Source organism: Ceratotherium simum, chromosome 13, assembly GCF_057802395.1.
Source record: "Ceratotherium simum simum isolate JZ-2026a chromosome 13, ASM5780239v1, whole genome shotgun sequence".
Taxonomy (NCBI): Eukaryota; Metazoa; Chordata; class Mammalia; order Perissodactyla; family Rhinocerotidae; genus Ceratotherium; species Ceratotherium simum.
Window position 1 is genome coordinate 44,132,408 of NC_141912.1, and position 22,077 is coordinate 44,154,484.

Sequence of the window (22,077 nt, forward strand, 5' to 3'; positions counted from 1 at the left end):
TGAGTACATGAGCCTGGTTTATGACATTCCTTTGGGCAAAACTCGTGTCCCCCAGCACTGAGCTCGGCCCAAGCCAGTCATGAGACCACAGCAGCTGCCAAGGGACCCAACTGCCCTGCCTGCCCCTAGCTCCCCGCACTGTTGCTGGGCAGGTCGAGGGCTCTGAAGTTGGTCCCACTGCCCCTCGTGTCCTTCATGTTGGAGGCGCGGGGCCGCCCTGGTGGGATGGGGTGGGAGTGGAGGAGGAGCTCTGGCCAGGTTCTCAGGAAGCCCTCAGTCAATGGTACAGCACCAAAGGCCTTCTTGAGTAGGAGATGTTGTCTTTCAGGAGGGGTGACCCGACAGCCATGCGCACCTTGTTCCAGCGGTGGCCTTTATTGTAGATGGGCTTGACAGAGCGGGGAGACCAGCGGGTCAGGTACCTGTACAGGGAGGACCAGGGGGTGGCTGTGAGGCTTGGGGCCCCTGCTGGAGCTGGGAGAGTGGGTACTGCCTTCTTGGGCCAAAGCTGTGGTTGGCCAACCAAACCCTTTCACCAGTTTTCCTTTCTCGAGGAGTAGGGGCTTTTCCTGGGAGCAACCGCTGAGTGTGCTGTAAACAGATGGGCTGGGCTCTTGCTGCCGCAAGCGTGTGTGGCCAGGGTCAGGCAGCCCAGGGCCACGCTCCCTTGATCTTTATGAGTTGTCAGTGTTTGTGTGTATTTGCTGGGGGAGAAGGCGGAGGAAGAGGCTGCTCGGAGAGCAGATCACTCCTCTCTGGCCTCAGCCATGGGGAGAGGAGAGGTTGATTTAAGGGCCTGGAGGAATCCTTCCCTCTTCCCTACTTGGCTCACTCTGCCATCCCAGCCTTCAGGGAGCTCCCCTGGGCAGCCAAGACTGCTGCAGGACCCCAGCCCATCACCCAACCTATGACGGAGGCTAAGGGAGAGAGCCTGTGGGTGCAAACCTAGCCCAGGAAGGTTCCTGTAAGTAGCAGGGGGGTGAGGAAGGATGGCTGCCGCCCACAGACCTTTAGCCTCCTTTGGGGATGTCCAGGGCCCTGATAGTTCCTGGAAAAGTGGCTCATGCCGGCTGGGATTGGGGTTTACTCCATCCAGAATGAAACTTGGACCCTGTCCAGAGAGGCCCACCCTTCGTCCTGAAAGCTCAGCCACGGCAAAGGCCAGGCTCCTCCCCTGCCTCCACTCTAGGTTGGGGCTCAACCCAGCTGCCTCTAGAGACTCTCAAATGAGGGTTTTTTAATTAAAAAATTAATAACCTTCACTGAAAATTTTTAGATAAAAAATGATTGCTCATTTATACATTTCAACTGCGCTCCCCTGGACCTCGGTCTTCTGCCCTCAGCCCTGTGCAAAGGGGACAGCTCTGAGAGGAAGTAAAAAGCCATGGGACGTGCTGGCCTACACTCAAGTGTGCGGTGGGCACGCAGGGGAGTGCTGTCGAGGTCAGTGTCCCCAGCAGGGAGCCGTGTGTGGAGTGAGCTGGCCTCAGGGACTGCCTTTTCTGTGGCTGGCGTTGCGGGGCAGCAGAAGCCTACAGGTAAAGGGAGGGGAACCTGGCAGGCCCCATGCCGGCACCTCCCGGTCTTCAGACGGCGGCCGTGGGAAAGGAGTGCTCGTGGATTCAAGGACCCCAGGAGGTGCCCAGGCTGGCCGGTTTCTCCAGAGCTGCTGTCCTAGGGCTGTACTTTCCCCCCTGCCCTGGAGAGCCCTGAGAGAAGCTGGGCTTCAGCTAGCCCTGGGCCCGATGCCTGTGCCACAAAGAGCAGCCAGCTGGCAGGGCAGGGGAGTTGGGGGGCCTGCAGTCAGCTCTCTGGGAACACTGCAGCTCTAGGAAGAACCAAGGCTCTTTCCTAAGTGAGCTCCTTCCTACCTCTCCTGAGCGGGCGGGGAAGAAGGAAGCGTGGCTCCCCCGGGGCCCCAGCAGAGCGTGGGCCAGCGCATGGCAGCTCAAGGACCTCTGGATGGAATCATAAAGTCCCTTGCAAGGGAATCAACCTCCCTCATAGCCAGGACTCTGCTTCCCCCCTAAGATGGCCTTTTGCAACCGAAGAATCCCCACACGTCATCAATCCTGTGTCACGTTAAAGGACACCGGATATATGCGAGGGAGCCTGGCCTCACTTCAAAGGCCTGAGGGCAGGATGGCTTATGTCCGTAGGCCTGCTGCTGTCTCTTAACAAGTCAGGGTTGGGGGTGGGGTGGGCTCAACCCCAAAATGGTCCACAGCATGTTTGGGAGACAGGAAGAGGTTAATATGTGCTGTTGCCCAATGGCTGCTGGCAGATGGCCCAGCTAGCAATGTGGGAGGTGCAGGTGGAGATGCGCACAGGGCCAGGGTGCTGGCGAGGCATCAGTGAAGACCTAGCTCTGGCCCTGCACCCCCAGCCCAGCACTCTGTGGCTGGTATCTGCCTGGCCTCCCACCTTCCATGCCTGGCTTCTGTTGGGGATCAGCCTAGGAGGTTTGCTAGGGGTGGGGTGTCTTGCTTTGCTTCAGCCGTCTTTGGTGCCCTACAAAGAGCAGTTCCAGTGGCAGCTGGACAAGCTGAAGGAGGGAGGGGCCACTGATAGGGGAGAACAAGAAGAAACACCAAAATCAGTTTTATAGACTCGTATCTACAATCAAAAAGGGGGTAATATAGATCTAAGAGTATGTGAGTGTGGTAATGTCAGAGATGGGGGAGGGAAAGGAACTCACAATAGGATGGCTGTTTGAGTGTTGGACAGGAATCTGCTCCTATACCAGAGGGAGCCACTGTGCTTAGGCTGAAAGGCAGAATGATTGACTCTAGATTCTAGGGGCCTTCCTCTCTTCCTCTATAAAACCTCAGGACCTCCTGGGCAGCTGTGCAGGATGTTAACTGCACAACTCTAGGGAGCACCATTTACAACCTAGTCTACATGGATGCTGCCTTGCAGTTTTGCAGTGTACGACTTGCACAGCTACATAGAGTGGCCCTACCCCAGAGAGCCCTTCCATTTGTAAGGCCTCATCTTGCCCTTTAATAACCCTAGTGCTCGGATACTGAAAGTTTGTAGAAGTACTCTGACATTCCCATAGCAACCCTGTATGATGTCATAAACAGGGGATTAGCACATTCTAATGCCCAACCAGCAGAGCTTCTTACCCTCCTTGCCCCTGTGCTAAGTGCCCTACTGGGGAGGGCAGAGGAAAGAGGCTGAGGCCAGCAGGGGAGGGTGACAGAAGCGTGCACAGTATCAACTGCAGCAGCAGTGGGACTGATGGGGGTGGGTGCTCAAGCTGGAGGGATGGAACGGACAACCAGGGAGCACTCGAGCTTTCCTGAGCTGTGGGATGAGCTCCAGTAAATGGCTTCCCCAGAGGAATACAGTGAGACTGAGGGCCTGCAGAATGCATAGGGTGTTGACACCCAGGGTTGCTTACCGGTTGAGCTGGGGTTTGCTCTTCGGAACGAATCCTTCAGGAAGCCGAGGCCTATGATTTGGGAATAGACCTGAGTGGAGGGAAGCATATAAGGGGATGGTGTCTGCAGCTCCCTCTGCAGCTCTTGGGGGCCAGAGGGAAAGCCCACCCAAGTGGGTAGAGGGCTGGCACTGGGGGATGAATATAATGAAGGCTCTGGATGTCCATTTCTCTTCCTGGAAGAGCTGGAACATGGGGCAGCAGGGGGGAGGATGGCACGTATAGCCCTCTGCCCCTTAGCCCCGAGGGGGCCTTCTACCTGCTCGGTGGGCCATCTTCACACACTCCTCAATCTTGCGGTGCTCTTCCTGGCACAGGCCTGTGATTTTTCGGGGCAGCATGCCTCCATGAGGCCGGATAAACTGACTGAGCAGCAGAACATCCTAGTGGAAACAGAAAACAGGAGATGAGGGTCAGTTGAGTGGATGTTTGATGCTGGGGAGCCAGGGCCGCGTGGCCTACAGGGGAGGCTGTCGTACCCTGGCACTCCAAGAGGCTGATGTTTCCCTTGGGAAATGACCTGAGCCCACTCCCTTCACACAGAGCTTTGCACACTGGTCTGCTACCTTCATCCTAACAAAAGTTAAATCGCAACTTCGTAAGATTTTCTGACCGCATTACCAACCCCAAGAGCTCCCAGCTCTTCCATGAGATAAAATCTTTTGACAGACTAGAGAACAGAAACTCTTTGGAAGTGTTAACCATCTATCATGTACCTGAAGTATCTTTCCTGGTGACGAAAGGTCTGTTGTTATTCTCGGGTGAGGCAGAGGGTATGTCATCTATTTCCATACAGGAGGGAAAACCTGTACTATTTCTGCGCCCAACACCTACATGCCACAGGCCAGAATACACACAGACAGCCCCCTCCACCTTCTGCCGTGCCCTCGGAAGTGCTAGTTGGCGTACAAACTGAGGAAGAAGGGAGCAGCGTTGTGAAGTTAAATCCCACATCTTCGAAGCCCCCTGTGAGCAGTTGTGAATGGCTTCTTGGGCTTCCTTTGGTCCATCAGACTGCTTTGGACAAGTCAAGGAAACAAGGATAAACAGGAGCCAGAACCAAGATAAGAGACCACTTCCCCTCCCAGCTCTCACAGGATGGCTGAGGGGGTTAAATAAAAGCCACCATCTCCCATCCCGCCCACCCCCAGGGGCCTGGCGTGCCATTCTTAGCAGTCATGTTCCACAGCCCGACTTGCTGCCCTGGCAGGCGCCTTGCTGTATAACCGCAGATTTGTTTTAATCATTGGACGGCTCCTGAGGGACCCAGGCCCCCAATTCCCACCCCTGTAATCTTCAGAATCGGATGAAAAGAACTTGGATTGGATTATCCAGGGCTAATAAACTGGGCTCACACCCCAGCCCCCCGACCGTAGGCTGCCAAACAAGCTGACAGCTCTGTGCAGCTCAGGCTAACGGCGTCCTAAGTGGAGGGGGTGAAAGAAAACAACTTTAGCCTTTACCTCGGAGGGGATTAGATTTCTTCTGCTGGATAAACAGAGCCAAGTCCATTTCCTGGAAACGGCTGGTAGGAAGAGTGCCCCATGGTGGCTGGGCAGGTGTGGGGTTCACCGCCCCATCTGCCGCTGGGATTCCAAGTATGCCCACAACCCCACTAACTTCCATGTCAAAAGAAGCTGTGAACACTGCCCTGTGGCCTGCAAGCTTCCTCTTACTCCAGGCAGCCATAAGCAGAAGGGCCGGGGGCACGGCAAAGGAACCCCCTGCCCCACCCGGGGTGGCCTGAAACCAAGGCTCCCAGCCCAGGAGATTAGTTGGGTCATTCTGTTCAGATCCCATGCGCATGTGGCCTCTCCTGCTCTTACCACCTGACGGGGATCTCTGCCCTTAACCATCCCATTCCACAGAGGGGCATAAGGACAACTTGCAGGTCAAACTGGCCCAGAGCCTGAATCACCTGAAACCTAAAAATAGCGTGCTTAATGTCACCAATAGAACTCTGCAAGACAAGTATGGATTGCTCCAGGGCTGTGTCCTTTCCCCCAGGCCCTCCCCATTTCTAGGGAGGATGTCGAGTAGTAGTTGACATCATAGGCTCTGCCTGGGTTTGTGTCCCCAGAATTTGTATCCCAGCTCTGATACCTACTAGCTGGGTGATCTGAGGCAAGTTCGTTAACTTCTCCATGCCTCAAATTTTCTCATTTGTAAAATAAGGATGAAAAAACTACCTATTTCATAGGGATACCATGAAAACTAAGTGAATGAAGACATGCAAATGCTTCCAACAGGGCCTGACACAGAGCCTGCACTCACTGCAGGTCACCTATCCTTGTTACTCACTATCATCTTTCCATGGAAACAACAGCTCTAGAAGAGCTGGAGCAAACAGGAGTCTTTGTAGCTCCAGTATGGTAAGAGACAGTAACGTCCCCAGATCACAGTGAGGACTCTCCAAATACACCCTCATTATAAGAGGAGGAAAGCCAAACCCAGATCGTGATTCCCTCCCCTTGGGACTACCACCCTGCAAGAGCAGGTCCCAGGGCTATGGTGGTCTGAATCCCATGCATGCAGACTGTGAACTAAGTCAGTGACTCTTAGCCCTGGCTGCACATTAGAATCACCTGGGGAGCTTTAAAAAATAATGATGGCCAGGCTCCACCCCAGGCCAACTGAATCAATGTCTGGGGGTGGGGCCTGAGCATTTTTTTAAAGCTCCCTCGAGATTCTAATGTGCAGCCAGGGTTGAGAGCCACTGAACAAAATGCTCTGTCTTTGCTGGCTCCATGAGATGTAGCAGTGGCTATGGGAGGGGATGCTGCTTAAGTTCACCAGGAACATGACCTCTGGGACACGCAGAGCAGAGTGAATTGCATCCAGACTTACCTCATAGCCATACTTATGCTTCAGGTTCCACCGGCAGATGGGGCACTGGCCTGAGGGGTTAGGGGGAAGTGGACTTTCCTGGGGAGTCCCTGTGATACGGCCTTCAATCTAGGAGGCAGAGAAAGAGAGCCAGTAAGGGAGAGGGCCATGTGGAAGCTCTGATCCTTGAGCAGCCCCTCAAATGGTGGGAATGCTGGTGAAAGTTCATCTCTGGGGGTCTTGTGGGAGTAGCTAATAGGTCTCTCCGGCTGAATTGTGGTGGTGGTTCTGTGGTTACTGTATATTGGACCATGGGGGTGGCCATAGAGATGTGGTTTGGTAGCCTGCAAGGGTAGTGGAAACTGAGCTTAATGCTGGTGGCAAAAGGGAGAGGTTTGCTGTATCCGCTGCATGGTACCTTACCTTCCTCAAAAAAAAAAAAAACACCAGAACATTATGCTTCCCTCTCTTCGATTTGCGAAAAAGTAATGCACATGGTAAAAAGTTTCAAACTGCACAGGGATGTAGAGTCCAAGGGAAGTCTGCCTCCCACCCCACATACCCTTCTCAGAGGAAACTGCAGTTGCCAGCTTTATCTTACAGAGGTAAGTCTATGCCGGGGGTTCTCAACCAGGCATGACTTTGTTCCCCAGGAGACACTGGACAATGTCTGAAACATTTTTGATTGGCATAACTGGGGGATAGGGTGCTACTAGCATCTAGCAGGAAAGCTGCTAACCCTCCTACCATGCACAGGACAGCCCCCATCACAAAGAATTAGCCAGCCCAGAATGCCAGTGGTGCTGAGGCTCAGAAACCCTGGTCAATGCCTATACAAGCAGATATCTATGTGCACCCTTGCTGCTTCTCTTTTTTTTTGTTTTTGCTGAGGAAGATTCGCCCTGTGCTAACATCTGTGCCAATCTTCCTCTACTTTGCATGTGGGACGCCACCACAGCATGGCTGGTTAGTAACGCAGGTCTGCGCCTGGGATCCAAACCCGTGAACCTGGGCCACTGAAGCGGAGCACGCAGAACTTGAACCACTTGGCCATGTGGCTGGCCCCTTTCTCTCTCTCTTTTTTTCCTTTCTCTCTCTCTTATTTTATTTACTTATTTATTTATTTATTTTTTTAAAGATTTTAGTTATTTATTTTTTCCCCCCAAATCCCCAGTAGATAGTTGTATGTCATAGCTGCACATTCTTCTAGTTGCTGTATGTGGGACGCGGCCTCAGCGTGGCCGGAGAAGCGGTGTGTCAGTGCGCGCCCGGGATCCGAACCCGGGCTGCCAGCAGCAGAGCGCACGCACTTAACCACTAAGCCACGGGGCCGGCCCCTTTCTCTCTCTTTTAAAACACAGATGGGAGGATACATTCCCCTGTCATCCTCCTCACTTTTATCATTTTGGATGCCACCTTTCAAACCCTGCTGAGGCCACGTGTGAAATGATCTCCGCCATCGGTGCTGCATCCTGGACACAGCCTTGGAATTACGAAGTGCAATAGACCAATGATCTGGGAGTTAGCTCCAATTGTAAGAGGCGGAGTGTAGAAAGCCTTGCTGATTGAGGCCATGATTACCAGAGTGAGGCTGGGCCAGGTCTGAGAGGCTTTCGGAGAGTAGCAGCACTGTCCCCTGGGGGAGAAGTGGCAAAAGGGAGAGGGGGCTGGAAGCAATGCTTGGCTGTTCAGGGCATTGCTGCCTACGGTTCTGCCAAGGCCACCACAGCTGTGCCAGAAATGGAGAAGTGGTTAGGGAAAATGTGTAGGTGCTTTGTACACCTTGGGAGGGGGTTAAGGTAGGCCTAGGGAGAGACCTAACATTTACTGACCCATTATATGCCTGGCTCTATGCTAATAATGGTTCACATGTATCATCTCATTTAACTCCCACAACCTAGTGAGGGAGGCATCATGATCTTATTTTAGAGATGAAGAAAGTGAGACCCTAGAAAGTGAGCAGTACCCAAAGTCAGCCATGGCAGTACCTCTCCAGGCATGGATGGGCTTCCCTCCCCCAGGGGCTCTCACAGTGCCCCAGTGTCTCCATGTTCATTCTACAAATAGCAATTCACACCCCATATGAAAAACATCCTTCACACTCAAAAGCCAGATGTGTTTCTCTCCACCAGCATGGAATTTCTAAGGTGAACGCTCGTTTCGGCTTTGAATAAAGGAGCCAAAAAGAGGACAGGGCCCCCTAAAAGAACTGTTTGGAGGCTAAGCAGTGAAAAGGCTGAGGGAATATTCTGGGGAAGACCCAAAGAGGGAACCCTAAGGGCTTGTCCTGGGGAGAAGACTGCCTTGGGGAGGACTGAGCCTGGCTGGCTGCCAGAAGGGTTAAATCCCTGGTTGACAGGGAACTTACAGAGGCTTCTGGGAACTCTGGGGAGTGGTTGAGGATTTCTTGGAGGCATGGAAGGCCATGTGAAAACAACATTGTCTTTTAGGGATTATAGGATAATCTAGGCCCCATGACTCCCTGAGGAGGGGAGGTGAGATGGGCCCAATGAGGGAAAGGGGGGAGTGGGTGGATGAAGAATCCTTCTAGCTTTCTCACCCACAGACAAGCCAGGGCGCCAGCTAGTGAGCCCAGGACCCAGAGAGTGCCACCTTTTAAACTGCATCACGTAAGAAGTAGCTTCTAGGAGAAAGGAAAGGAACTGAGATCTAGGCTCCTGGCCCTGGGTCAACTCACTCTGGCCTCTAGACCTGCTGTTGCCTTAGTTTCCCCTTTGGGAAACTGATTTATCACCTGCCAGAGAACATATCAGCAAAGACCTCTGAGACTGTGTCATACGAAAGGCCACTTTAATCAAATAACAGATGCCTCAGTTCAGGCACAGCGACTGTTCCTGATTAACCACACTAGAGCACGCAGCTAGAAAAAGAGCAGACTGGGATCTGGTCACAGAGGAGCTGATCCTGGAGCCAGGAGTCCAGTTTGGGCCTCCCTCTCTCAGAGGAGCAGCCAGGCAGCTCCAAGCCTTACAGAGGTTATAAGTGGCCAACTCGATGATACTTACTATAGTCGTCTTCCCTTCTTGGATCTCCACCACTGCAGAGATAAAGGGGAAAAATTAGGTCAGCCATTTAATAAGGAACAGGGAGTTTCAAGTAACAGCTCAAATTCTACACATGCAGAAAAATGGAGCCTTCAGTCTGCACTCTCCCACGGTTCCCACCTGGAACAGAAAGCGTGCAGGGTTCACCTCCAAGTGCCAAGGCTCTATGCCCTCGAGACTGGGTGGGGGCAAGCCCAGATGCCTAAGTAACCTCATCTCTCTGGGATTAAGGGTCTCCACACTCTTTTTGCCTTTCTAAGCTGAGATTCATCTTGGTTCTATCCAAGGGAATTGGCAAGATCCTGCCTTACAGTGGCCAGCAATAATGACCTAAGAGTGGGGGCGGGGGACAGCAGCATCTCAAAGACCTTCAAAAGTAACCACTGCATGTGTCCTTTCATGAAGAGAATCACACAAACATAGTTTCTGACCTTGAGGAGTCTGCAATCTAAAATACAGTGCCGAACTAACACTGCTCCAGGGGCCTCTCGGAGGATAAGCAATGAGACAAGCTCACTCCTAAAACTCACCAAGAGCCTTGTGTTCAAGCTGTGCGACGACAGCTGATGAGTTAAACCCTCTCCTCTCCCTGCAGGGTTGCATTTTGTTACCCACATTGGAGAGGGGTGATGGAAGACGTAAAGGGCCTGCAGACACTGGGTCCAGACAGAACTTCAAGGCGAGTACTACGATTCCAAATCGAGAGGCACTCCCTCAGCTCTTTGCTGATTTATGTCTGAGGTGGTCAGAGGGAACTTGAGGGCGAGACAGTTAAGTTGCACACATCTGTCAGGTTGTCATTCTGCATCTCACTTACCCAGGATGCAGAATGACAACTTCAACAATACTCAAAGGAAGAACTAAGCTAATAGCCCACATTTGGCAAATATAATCAAATAGAAAGTTCTTGGAGATTCTCCCTTGTTCTCCCAGTTTCTTTAGAAAGAAAGAAGCAATAGCTGTTAGCATAGGAACTGGCATACAGCAGATGCTCAATAAATGCTAGCTAGCATTTGGGGAGCAAAATACTTACCATGGTCCCCTTCTGACTACTAATTACTGTAACAGAAAACTTTGGCCCACATAGCTAGGCTGCAAACTGTCTCCCCAAATACTAAAAGCATATTTTAATAGCAGCTTGGCTACCACAATGAGTTTTACTCAGCTCTACCAAGGCAAGAAGTAGTACAGATTAGAAAGAGCCCAAGGTTCTTAACTGTGAGCATCTAGTGAAGGTTCTAGACCTCTCCCTAGAACATGTCCATCAGCATACACACAGGTAGACATGGATTTCAGGAGGCTCCTCGGCCCCTGAAGCTACGCTCCTAAATGGTAATACTGGGTTATTGGGGGGGGGTGGGATTTTAGCTTGTTCATTATGCCTATCTGTATTCTCAAAGTTTCTAAAATAAACATGTACTGCTTTTGCAATAAAAAATAAACAATAAAAAGAAAGAACGAGAATGTCTAAAGAAAAAAGTGAGGCAATTCTAACCCCACCGGAGGCCCACGGCAGCATCTGTGATCACTGAGCTCTGTGACCGACACCTAATTGGACACAGACTGCCAGGAATTGTCCCTTATTTATTTTCTGGGCAAGGCCATTCATAAAGACTCATTATTCCAAACCAACCCACCCGAGAGCCCCTCTGTGTCCAACTCCAGACACACAAAGGAGTAACAATGGCCAGAAAGGCCCTGAGGCTTTCTCCAGAGAACTGCAGTCACTAAGCAATTCAAAGACAAACAAGGTTTCTCCCTGTAAAAGAAAATGCGTCACCCCACACACAGATCTACTTGTACAGAACAGAGACCAGCCCAAACGGGATGTGGGTGAGACCAACCTGGTGCTCAGTCTGGAGGCCAGCACAGCTGCAGGGGGACAGGCACTGCAATGTGTCACCCTACAAATGTAGGGGAGCAGCAGGGAGGCACGGCCCAGCCCAGCTGGGCTTCCAGGCACCCCAGAAACTTTGCAAATTTCCACAAACCAAGTTGGGAGAGGGACAGGCAACCAAAATCTGAGCACAGGTTGGGGGACAGTTTTTAAGAATCCCGATAGGAAACAAAAGGAGACACACATCCTGGTACCACTCGAATCAGCACGAGAACAATGCCCTAAAACACGATGCAGATAAACATGTGGTTCCCCTCTCCATGGAGGCACTTGGGTCCTAACCATGAGGTAAACAAGTCTAACAAAACACACATCACTCCCGGCAAAGCACCAAACCCTGAAGTCATCCCGCTGGCCCCTGGAAAAGAGATCAAAGACTGTGGCAAGCTCCACTGTTCACGAGCTCCCCACACAGCAACTCTACGCCAGTGAATCATCTTACTATAAGCCAATGGGTAAAACAATAGGCAGATGCTTATCTAATAGAGAAAATTTGTCAACCAGAAGGAATGACCTGAGAACTCATCCGAGATTGAGATTGATCAGGGCGGCCGTCTTAGTCCAGAGGCAAAAGGCCTGGCTGGAGCCTAAAGAGGCCCTAGCAGATTTTAAGCCTCTGAAAACAGGAGATAGGAATCAAAATAGCATTGATTTTCAGTATGCATACAAAAACATGTCAAAAACAAACAAACCCTGAGATCCATTTTGTCCCTGGCCTCCTCTCCATTCAAGAGAAGTGGGGGTGGCTAAGAAAAGCTGAACTAAGAGATTTAGGCACTAACAGAAGACTTGTTTAGAAACAGATAGAATCACCCTTGTGTTCTGAGAGATGGCTATATCAAGTATACTTAGGACAGATAGGAAGCAGTTTTCTAAACTAGAATTAAGGGCCCAAATCTTCTAAGACAGGCACTTCTCATACACATCAAATAACGTGACCCACACGAGAAAACACATTTGCGGAGCATCCGTGGAGTGTACAACCCAGTTCCACCTACTGCGGAGAGTTACAACAGAATGGGAAGACACGGTCTTTGCCCTAGAGGAGAGAAGGGAACTAAACCAAGTATGGGAACTTTACCATCAAGTCCATGCCTCATAAAGACGTCCTTTGAGTACTTGACTGAATACTCACCTAGGATGGAGTCCAAGATAACTGAATTATAATAGTCTAGAGCAAACAGCATGGCAGTGAGATTGCATTGAACGCAAAAAGACCTTGATGGCCACAGAAACACAGACACAGTAAACTGCAGCAGTATAAAGACCCAACTGTTTAGTAAAGGAGGAAGTGAGCAAAGACGAATGAGGAGTGGAGGGCGCTGCTGCAGGAAGTGCCCAGAGACCAAGATCCTCCTTGGAAAGGAAAGAATGGAGTAACTGAAAGGCAAGATGGCTAAAAGCGGCACTAGCAGTCTTATGGAGTGTGTGTCTGAGGTGTGTGCTGGCACCTCTGGCCATTGACTACTTTTCTCAAACTCCTTCCTCACTCAAGCACTGCTCCCTTTTGTTCATCTTTAATTCTACCACTAAAGTTTTCCGATTCTCTCATCACCTACCCCCTTCTTTGCCCTTGGACCCCAAGGGAATGTCCTCTGTGCTATGCTTCAGAACGAGAAGTCTTATTGCTGCACAAAAATCTCTTTCCACAGGCAGGTTACTCTGGACTCCATCCTTTGAATTCTTTAAAGCCCCCACTCACTCACTCCTCTCTCAAAGCTTTTAGCTATAGGGCTGCCCATCCTGCCAGGCACATCCTTGTCTGAAATGTTAGGTCCTCCAGAAGGCCTCTTTAGCTAACTGGAAAAGATGAAGAGAACCCCTTCAGCCTTACTCATTTTAACACACTCCGCTCTGAGTGTCTGATAGACCATTACTGTTGATTCAGAGTTACATGTGTTTACTGTTCTTGTTTTAAATACATTTCCTTCACAAATGCTCTATGAGTGATAAGGCAGGAATGAAGTCTAACACAACCTTTGCTAACTCTGGCGTGGTCAACCATAAAAACACTAAATGGTCTTCAGCAAGTTAACTGATGAGAGCTTTCAGGGAACAAGGGGACTCGGGAAAGCCCTGCCATGGAGTACCAAGGTGACGTTACTGGTGGAGAGGGAAGAGTGCTGGCTCTACTTCCAGCTCCACCACTTACTGCTGTGTGATGTTGGGCAGCTACTGAACCCCTCTAAACCAGACTTCCTCATTTATAAGAATGTCAGTAAGAATTTAAGGATTGTTGAGAAGACTGAATACATGTGGGTGGAAGCACTAGCACAGTGCTTGCAGCAGGCATTCAGTAAACCAGGATTTCCATTTTTGTCATCCTTCAGTCTTGCTTCCTCCATAATAATCTTTTTTCGCTTTGTGTGTCCCTCTTGTCAAACTTTAGACCAGGCTTTCTCAACAGCAGCTGACATTGTGAGCTAGGTGGTTCTTTGCTGTGGAGAGCTGTCCTGTGCACTGTAAGATATTTAGAAGCATCCCTGGCCTCTGTCCACCAGATGCCAGGAGTATCAGTTGTGAAAACCAAAAATGTCTCTAGACATCGCCAAATGTTCCCTGGGGTACAAAAGTGCCCCCAGTTTAGAACCACTGCTTTAGACTGAGAGTGTCTACAGGCAGGAGCACTGGTGCTGGGTGCTCAAGAACGCTGACTAAAATTAAGTAGTACTACCTGATACTCTGAAAAGGAGGATGCTTGAATATTTTCAGCAAGACACCCAGCTTCCTTCCTACAACTTTAAATTCTATGTGTACAATATTGTTTGGGTGTCAAATACACCAGCTGGGACCAGCGAAAAATTAGCTATATGTGTAATACTTTATGCCTTATACATAATGGGTAGAATACCAAGAGAAAGTATTTTCATTTAGAGGCTTTGGAGACAGGTAGTTCTCAAGAAGAATACAGAATATGGTAGTGCCTTCATGTAAGATTACATCAATTCAATTATTTGGCTTTTAAGTCTGACAGTGAGTAACACAGAAGAGCCACCAACCCAAGTATTTACAGAGAGGCAGACTTCAGAGACCCACCTGATTATATAGTCCATCATTTTACAAACTCTCCAACTGAAAAAATTCAATCTCAAATATTCCTTTGTGAAAAAACAAACAAAACTATTCCTCTTGCCTATCCTCTGGGAACACGGCACAGAACTGTTTTCAACTTTGAATTTCATAAAGGATATGTAAAGTTCAGCTATTCGTGTTTCACACTTGGCAGACACCCTCAAAAATGTTATGGGCATACGCTTATTTTGCAGCATGGGAATAGATGAAACATCTTATCCAAGTCCTTTCTATCATCAGCATCATCTCTTTGGCGTCTTCCAAAAGAAGACTCTGAATGGATTAGTTTATCTAATGTTAACCAGGCAGCATCTGGATTTTGTTGTTCTTTCTAGCAAATGTTTCATCTTCGCTTCACAGCTAAATTCTTCACACGTACCTATTTCCGTTTCCTCGTGAACTATCTCTTCGATTTCCCCAAACTAAGTTCCTTGTCTGCCATTCTATTAGAATTACTGTTTGAAAGCTAAAAAAGGAGATCTCTTCTGAGACAAGTCCAATACTCTCTTCATTAGGCTCTTCATTTTGGACTCTTCTGCTGCCTCTGACACAATGATCACTCTTTTCCTCTAGATACATCTCAGCTTTAAAGGATATGCTGGTCAATACTATGCCAGAATCTTAAAAAAACAAAATCACATCACTTCTTCTGCATATCACTCATCCTTTCCTGCTTTTAGCAGTGTACAAAGGAAGGCTATGTCCTGAAACACCTTTTCATTCTCTGCTGGATTCTATCCTTTTATAAGCCTGTTTAAGACACATCCCCCTTATAAAAACTTCCAATTGGGTTCCTGTTTCTGTTAACCAAATCTCCCTGTACTTCCTCATGTAAATACAGTAGTCCCCCCTTATTCGTGGTTTCACTTTCCATGGTTTCAGTTACTCGTGGTCAACCACGGTCCAAAAAAAAAGGAAAATTCCAGAAATAAACAATTCATAAGTTTTAAATTTGCCACCATTCTGAGTAATGTGATGAAATCTCACGCTGTCCTGCTTGGGATGTGAATCATCCCTTTGTCCATCCTATCCACGCTGTATAGGCTACCCTCCCATTAGTCACTTAGTAGCCATGGTTATTGAAGGGACTGTTGTGGTACTGCAGTGCTTGTGTTCAAGTAACCCTTATTTTACTTAATAATGCACACGGGTAGCAATGCTGGCAATTCAGATATGCCTAAGAAAACCTGTAAAGTGCTACCTTTAAGTGAAAAGATGAAAGTTCTTGACTTAAGGAAAGAAAAAAAATCATATGCTGAGGTTGCTAAGATCTATGGTAACTTTTATTACAGCATATTGTTATAATTGTTCTATTTTATTAGTTATTGTTGTTAATCTCTTACTGTGCCTAATTTATAAACTTTATCGTAGATACGTATGTTTAGAAAAAAACATAGTACGTATATATAGGGTTCAGTACTATCCACGGATTCAGGCATGCACTGGGGGTCTTGGAACGTACCCCTTGCAGATAAGGGGGGAATACTGTACCTAACTCATATTTATTGCAGCGTATAGGTACCATCTCATTAGAGCCTAACTTCTCAGGAAAAGGGCTGTGTATTCTCTTTATCCAGAATCCGTTGACAGCTTGAAGTACAGCACTTGGCCTTCAGTAAGCTCTCAGGTCAATGCTAGAATCAGGCTGCCTTTCCAAACTTAAGACTAACGCAAAGCAGAACCACCGTCTAGCATTTGCCTCTGTTTCAGCTGTTCAAAGGCCTTTCCACCTTAGCTTCCACCTCCCAGGGAGACTAGCGGCCCAGGCAGAAAAAGCCGCCGTCAGATCACAGCATTTTCAGAGGAGAAAGTGGAAAAGGAGGCCCTGGGGAGGGCATCCAGATGTCCTTCCCACATGGCCCAGAGATTCTTTAACGAAGGAGGCGGTGGTTCGGCGAATACAGAAGAGAGAATTAACATGCAGACCCTTACCGAAAACTTTTCTGAACCCTGGGACAGGTTTCTCTTCTGTCCCTAACTAAGCAGGCTTTTCCCTCCGTCCTCCCAGCCCCCCCCTCCCCGCCCGTGAGGACATTCACGAGGGGTAGCGAGTCATGATAACAGCATCAGGGGCTGTAAGAGACTTTCAAGCAGCCCCGGAGCGCTGGCCATCTCCGACGTCTCAGAACCGCGGGCAGAAAAAGGAGGGAGGGGCGCACAGGGGCCGGAGGAAGCAACCTCTGCCGCTCTTCGCAACCTTGGGAGGTCGCTGGGACCCAGGACTCACCTTCCCTGAACCCGCGAGCTGGAGGCCGAGCCCAGCTGGTTGCGGCCGGGCCTCCCACGAGCCCTCGGAACAGCCGCCCACAGCCGCTTACCAGCACATTGAGGGCCGCCATCTTGAAAACCAACGCTGACCCCTTATGCACTTCCGCTTCCGGAACGGCGCGCGCAGCTGCAGTGGTGGGCAGGAACTGTGCGGCTTGTGGGCTTGTCGCTCAGTTGCTACTGTTAGTTCTGTTTCCCTCACCACTCCGGCCTTGGGCTAAGTGGAGAGGGTACTGTGTTAGGCCTGTGCTTCATTCCAAGGGTCTAGGGGAGGTCTTCTAGCTCCTGTCTGCCAGTCCTCGAAGTTTCCAAGGTGGCTTTTGTTCCCTGGCAGGCTTCCTTGGTCAAATCGCATGCACTACCCCTATTTCTTTAAAGCTTTTTCTTCTCTGCAAGTCAGATGTGGGTTTTCAGCCTCTTGTGGCTGGAGCTAGGCCTGTACAGGAGAGCAGGAGAGGTTGAAATGATTAGGAACTCTGGTTCTGGAGCATCAGGTATAAGGCAGACCTGGGACAGAATTAATACCCCCCCCCCACTTGTCCTTTCATTCTCATACACTTAGCACTTCCTTTGGGCCCCAGAGCTTGTGCACAGCTATTGCCTCAGCCTGCTCTTTGGCCACCTGGTAAACTCGTAGTGTTTCTCAGGTCTCAGCTCAAACTTCACTTCCATGGTGGAGTCTTCCTTAAAAACCTCCCTGTTACTGGTTCTCAGCACCAGATAGCTCTCCATCTTAGTCCTTGGCACAACTGCAGTTTTACATTTCTTTGTATATGTGTCTCCCCACCAGACTGTAAGCTCCATGAAGGCAGGGACATTGTTTTTTGTTGAATCTCATATCTCAAGCACTTAGCACAGTCCCTGACACATAATAAGAGTGCAATATATATTTGTTGAATGAATGAGTAGAACCTATTTTATATGGTTGTTGTGAAGATTAGATAAAACTTAAGTGCTTGATAAACATAAGCTAATTAATAGGGCAATTACTGAGATGGCCCTCGTGCCAGGGCCAAACTTTTCACAAGTTAGACTTACTTGCCTAGTAAGGAAACTTATAGTACCAAAAAGAGAACACAACTGCCCAATTTTCCCTCTTTTGGATTTTCAGGACATATAGGATGTTCCCCTGGGGCCATATAAGAAAGGAAAGCCATTCACAGCTCAATTCTTCCACTTGGTGGTTAGCATATTCTTTTCCATCCTCCACAATAAACCTGGAGGGGATTTTCTAATTATCCTACTCTGATTCATAGATGGGAAAATCAGGCTCATTAAATGGCACAGCATGTTCCCTGAGAGGGGGAGGGGAAGGAGCCCATCTTCCAGTTGGGACTGCCTGGAGGACTAGGAGGATGCAGAGCAGCTGCTGCATCTGGAGCTTGAGTGGCATCACCAAAGACAAGGAGAGCAGAAGAAATGTGTTGGGGTACCTTAAGACATTCCATTCAGCAAAGGCAGATCCTGGGAAGGGGAAACTTGAGAGAAAGGTCAATCTAGGTGGGTGAGGCAGACACATGGATTAGGAGTGGAGCAGAGGGTTTTGGTGGGATATAGGTCTAGGTATCCAGGCCAGGGTCAGGCGAGCCTTGGCTCTTTCTATAGCTCCCACTTTCTGTCTGTACAGATGACCTTGAGTCCTTCCTGCTTGTACCACATCCCTTGTTTCTTTACAAGTCCCCAATTTCTGGGGATCTGGTAGGGATCAGGGCAGTAACAGAGCCCCACCTAGAACTTGTTTTGGAGATAGTGAGCTGAAGTACTCGAGTGCCAACCCTCTCCTCATTATCTTATCCTAACTTATCAAAAACAAATTTCATTTTAAAAAACAACTTGTATTTTCTACAATGACAAGTAACATGTGATCATTGTAAAAAAATGAAACAATAGATAAAGTAGAAAGAAAATAAATATCATCCATAATCCAGAGATAAGCATAATTTGCATTTAGCAAAATGAAATAATACTATGCATATTCTTTGCTCTGTAATATTTTATTTTTTCTGAATCCATTTATTATTTGTTCCTACATGAAAAAACAATTCTGTCAGACTAGATTTTGCTCAGGAAACTAGCCTTTAAAATTTTTTTTTTAGTTAAAGAATAATCTATATAACAAAGTACCTAAATTATCAGCGTACTAGCTTGATGAATTTCACAAAGGAAACACACTACCCACATCAACAAGTAGAACATTACTAGTGCTCCAGAACAACCCCTGGTGTCCCTTTCCAGATATTACCCTCCTAAGGGTAATCATTTATCCTGAATTTTTGCACCATAAATTACTTTTTCCTGCATTTGAACTTTATATAAATAGAATCTTATGTAGCATGTGCTCTTCTGTGTCTACCTTCATCTTCTCATCAACATCATGTTTGGGAGATTCACCCATATTGTTATATATGGTTGTCATTCACTCATTCTCATTGCTGAATAATGTTTCACTGTGATTGTACTAGAATTTATTTATCCTTTCTTTTGTTGATAGGATTTGGATACTTTCCAGTTGGGACTATTACAAATACTGCTGTGATGAACATTCTTCTATATGATTTTTGGTGAATGCAAGAACAAACTTCTCTCAGGAATATATGTAGGAGTAGAACTGTTGGGTTGTAGCGTATGTATGTCCTCAGCTTTAGTAGATACTGCCAAACCGTTTTCCAAAGCAGTTGTACGGTTTATTCTGGTACCAGCTGTGATTAAGTTTCCAGTTGCTCCACATCCTTTTCAATATTTGATATTTTTTTGTACTTTTCATCTTGGCCATTTTGGTGAGTATGGAGTAGGATCTCATAGTGATTTTAATATACATTTCTCTGATGCCTAATGAAGATGAGTCACTTTTCATATGTCTATAAGCCACTTAGATATCTTCTTTTGTAAAATGTCTGTTCAAGTCTTTGGCCCATTTTATATTGAGTTGCCTGTCTTTTTCTTATTGATTTGTAGAAGTTCTTTATATATTTGGATACTTGTCCCTTGTTGGATATACGTACTGCAAATGTCATCTCCCTCTCTCTGGGTTGCCTTTTCATTCTTCTATAGTATATTTTTTGAGGAAAAGTATTTTTAATATAGTGTAATTTATCAGGTTTTTTTTCCTTTACGGTTGGCATTTTTGGTTTCTTATTTAAATTTATTTCTTCTTCAAGGTCAAGAGGAAGTTCTCCTATGTTTTCTTCCAAAAGCTTTATTGTTTTGCCTTTCACATTAAATCTAAACTTATTTGGTATTGTTTTTTATGTGGTCTGAGATTGGGATTAAGATTCGGTTTTTTTCCATAGTGATATTTAACTGACCCAGCACCATTTACAGTCATGCATCGCTTAATGACAGGGATACGTTCTGAGAAATGAGTCATTAGGTGATTTCGTCATTGTGAGAACATCATAGAGTGTACTTAAACCTAGATGGTATAGCCTACTACACACCTAGGCTATATGGTGTAGCCTATTGCTCCTAGGCTACAAACCTGTGCACCATGTTACTGTACTGAATACCGTAGGCAACTGTAACACAATGGTAAGTGTTTGTGTATCTAAACATGTCTAAACATAGAAAAGGTATAGTAAAAATATAGTATAAAAGATAAAAAATGGTACACCTGTATAAGGCACTTCCTGTGTATGGAGCTTGCCAGACTGGAAATTGCTCTGGATGAGTCAGTGAGTGAGTGGTGAGTGAATGTGAAGACCTAGAACATTATTGTACACTACTGTAGACTTTATAAACTATACACTTAGGCTACACTAAATTTATAAAAAATATTTTTCTTTCTTCAGTAATAAATTAGCCTTAGCTTACTGTAATTTTATAACCTTTTTAATTTTTTTTAACTTTTTGAGTCTTTTTTCTTTTTGTGAGGAGACCAGCCCTGTGCTAACATCTGCCAATCCTCCTCTTTTTCTGCTCAGGAAGACTGGCCCTGGGCTAACATCCGTGCACATCTTCCTCTACTTTACATGGGACGCCGCCACAGCATGGCTTGCCAAGCAGTATGTCGGTGCGCACCAGGGATCCGAACCGGCGAACCCCGGGCTGCCGCAGCAGAGCTCGAGCACTTAACCGTCTGCGCCGCGGGGCCAGGCCCCACCACATGGCTTTGACAAGGGTTGTGTCGGTGTGCGCCTGGGATCCAAACCTGCGAACCTCGGGCTGCTAAAGCGGAGCTCGCACACTTAACTGCTTGCGTCACTGGGCCGGCCCCTTTTGAGTCTTTTGTAATAACATTTAGCTTAAAACACAAACATTGTACAGCTTTACAAAAATATTTTCTTTCTTTATATCCTTATTCTATAAGCTTTTTTCTATTTTTAAAATGTTTTGTTTTTTACTGTTTTTTACTTTTTTACTTTTAAATCTTTTTTTGTTAAAAACTAAGACACAAATACACGCATTAGCCTAGGCCTACACAGGGTCAGGATCATCAATATCACTGTTTTCCATCTCCACATTTTGTCCCACTGGAAGGTCTTCAGGGGCAATAACAGACATGGAGCTGTCATCTCCTATGATAACAATGTCTTCTTCTGGAATACCTCCTGGAGGACCTGCCTGAGGCTCTTCTTGAGGGGGTGTCACTCCAGAAATATGTCCATGGTGGTTTGCTTGGTTTGTTCCTATCTTTCTTTCTTTCTTTGTTTTTTGTGAGGAAGATTGGCCCTGAGCTAACATCTGCCAATCCTCCTCTTTTTGCTGAGGAAGACTGGCCCTGGGCTAACATCCATGTCCATCTTCCTCTGCTTTATATGGGATGCCACCACAGCATGGCTTGCCAAGCGGTGCGTTGGTGCACGCCCAGGATCCGAACTGGTGAACCCCGGGCCGCCGCAGTGGAGCGCGTGCACTTAACGCTTGCGCCACCAGGCCGGCCCCTGTTTGTTCCTATTTTTCATCACAGATTTGCTTGTAAACAGATAACGCACCATGAACATTCCTCTCTATTATTGAAAACCTTCTGGTGTTAGGCCCAGGTTTTCACACTTTTTAAGGAGCTTGTTGAGGTTTGGAAAAGCTTCTGCTAAACCCTTCAGTGTGAATTTTCTTGGGGTTCTTCTTTTTTTTCTCCCGCAGTTTCCTTTTCTCATATCTGTTCTTCAGCTCTGTGTTCCTGTTCCAGTTCTGATAATTCCTCATTAGTCAGTTCCTCAAGAACCACCTCTAGGAGCTCCTCAATGTCATCCTCATTCACACCCAGGTTAAAGTTGTTTGCCATCTCAACCACAGCCCTGTTGATTTTTGCAACCTCCTCATCCTTGGCAAATCCTTTGAAGTCATGGAAGAACCTCTAGAATGTGTTCTTCCAGATGCCATTCATATACTCCTTGGTGACATCACCCCAAGCCCAAGCAAGATTCTTGATGCAGTCATAGATGTTGTAATCCTTCTAGAATTGCATCAGTGTCTTTCTCAGTGGCCGCAATAGCCTGGGCAAAGGTCCTCCTTAGGTAATAGGCCTTAAAAGCTGCTAACTTCTTGATCCATTGGTTGGATCAAAG

General features: G+C 47.6%; 1 protein-coding gene across 1 annotated transcript; it reads right to left on the reverse strand.

Annotated features, from left to right (window-relative positions):
- Positions 1-16,665, reverse strand: MRPS18A (mitochondrial ribosomal protein S18A). Its single transcript, XM_004424084.3, has 6 exons — positions 16,533-16,665; positions 9,298-9,329; positions 6,293-6,400; positions 3,705-3,828; positions 3,407-3,476; positions 1-422 (listed from the first exon to the last, which is right to left on the reverse strand). Exons 1-6 carry the CDS (start codon positions 16,642-16,644, stop codon positions 278-280), a joined length of 591 nt encoding a protein of 196 aa, XP_004424141.1. The 5' UTR covers positions 16,645-16,665; the 3' UTR covers positions 1-277.
- Positions 16,666-22,077: the final 5,412 nt, after the last annotated feature.

Excerpts from the sequence above, each read along its gene's own strand:
- MRPS18A (XM_004424084.3), bottom strand. The coding sequence starts at position 16,644 with ATGGCGGCCCTCAATGTGCTGGTAAGCGGCTGTGGGCGGCTGTTCCGA. Across the intron at positions 6,401-9,297 it reads AAGAAGGGAAGACGACTATA|ATTGAAGGCCGTATCACAGG; the intron begins GTAAGTATCATC and ends TCTGCCTCCTAG. Across the intron at positions 423-3,406 it reads AGCAAACCCCAGCTCAACCG|GTACCTGACCCGCTGGTCTC; the intron begins GTAAGCAACCCT and ends CTCCCTGTACAG.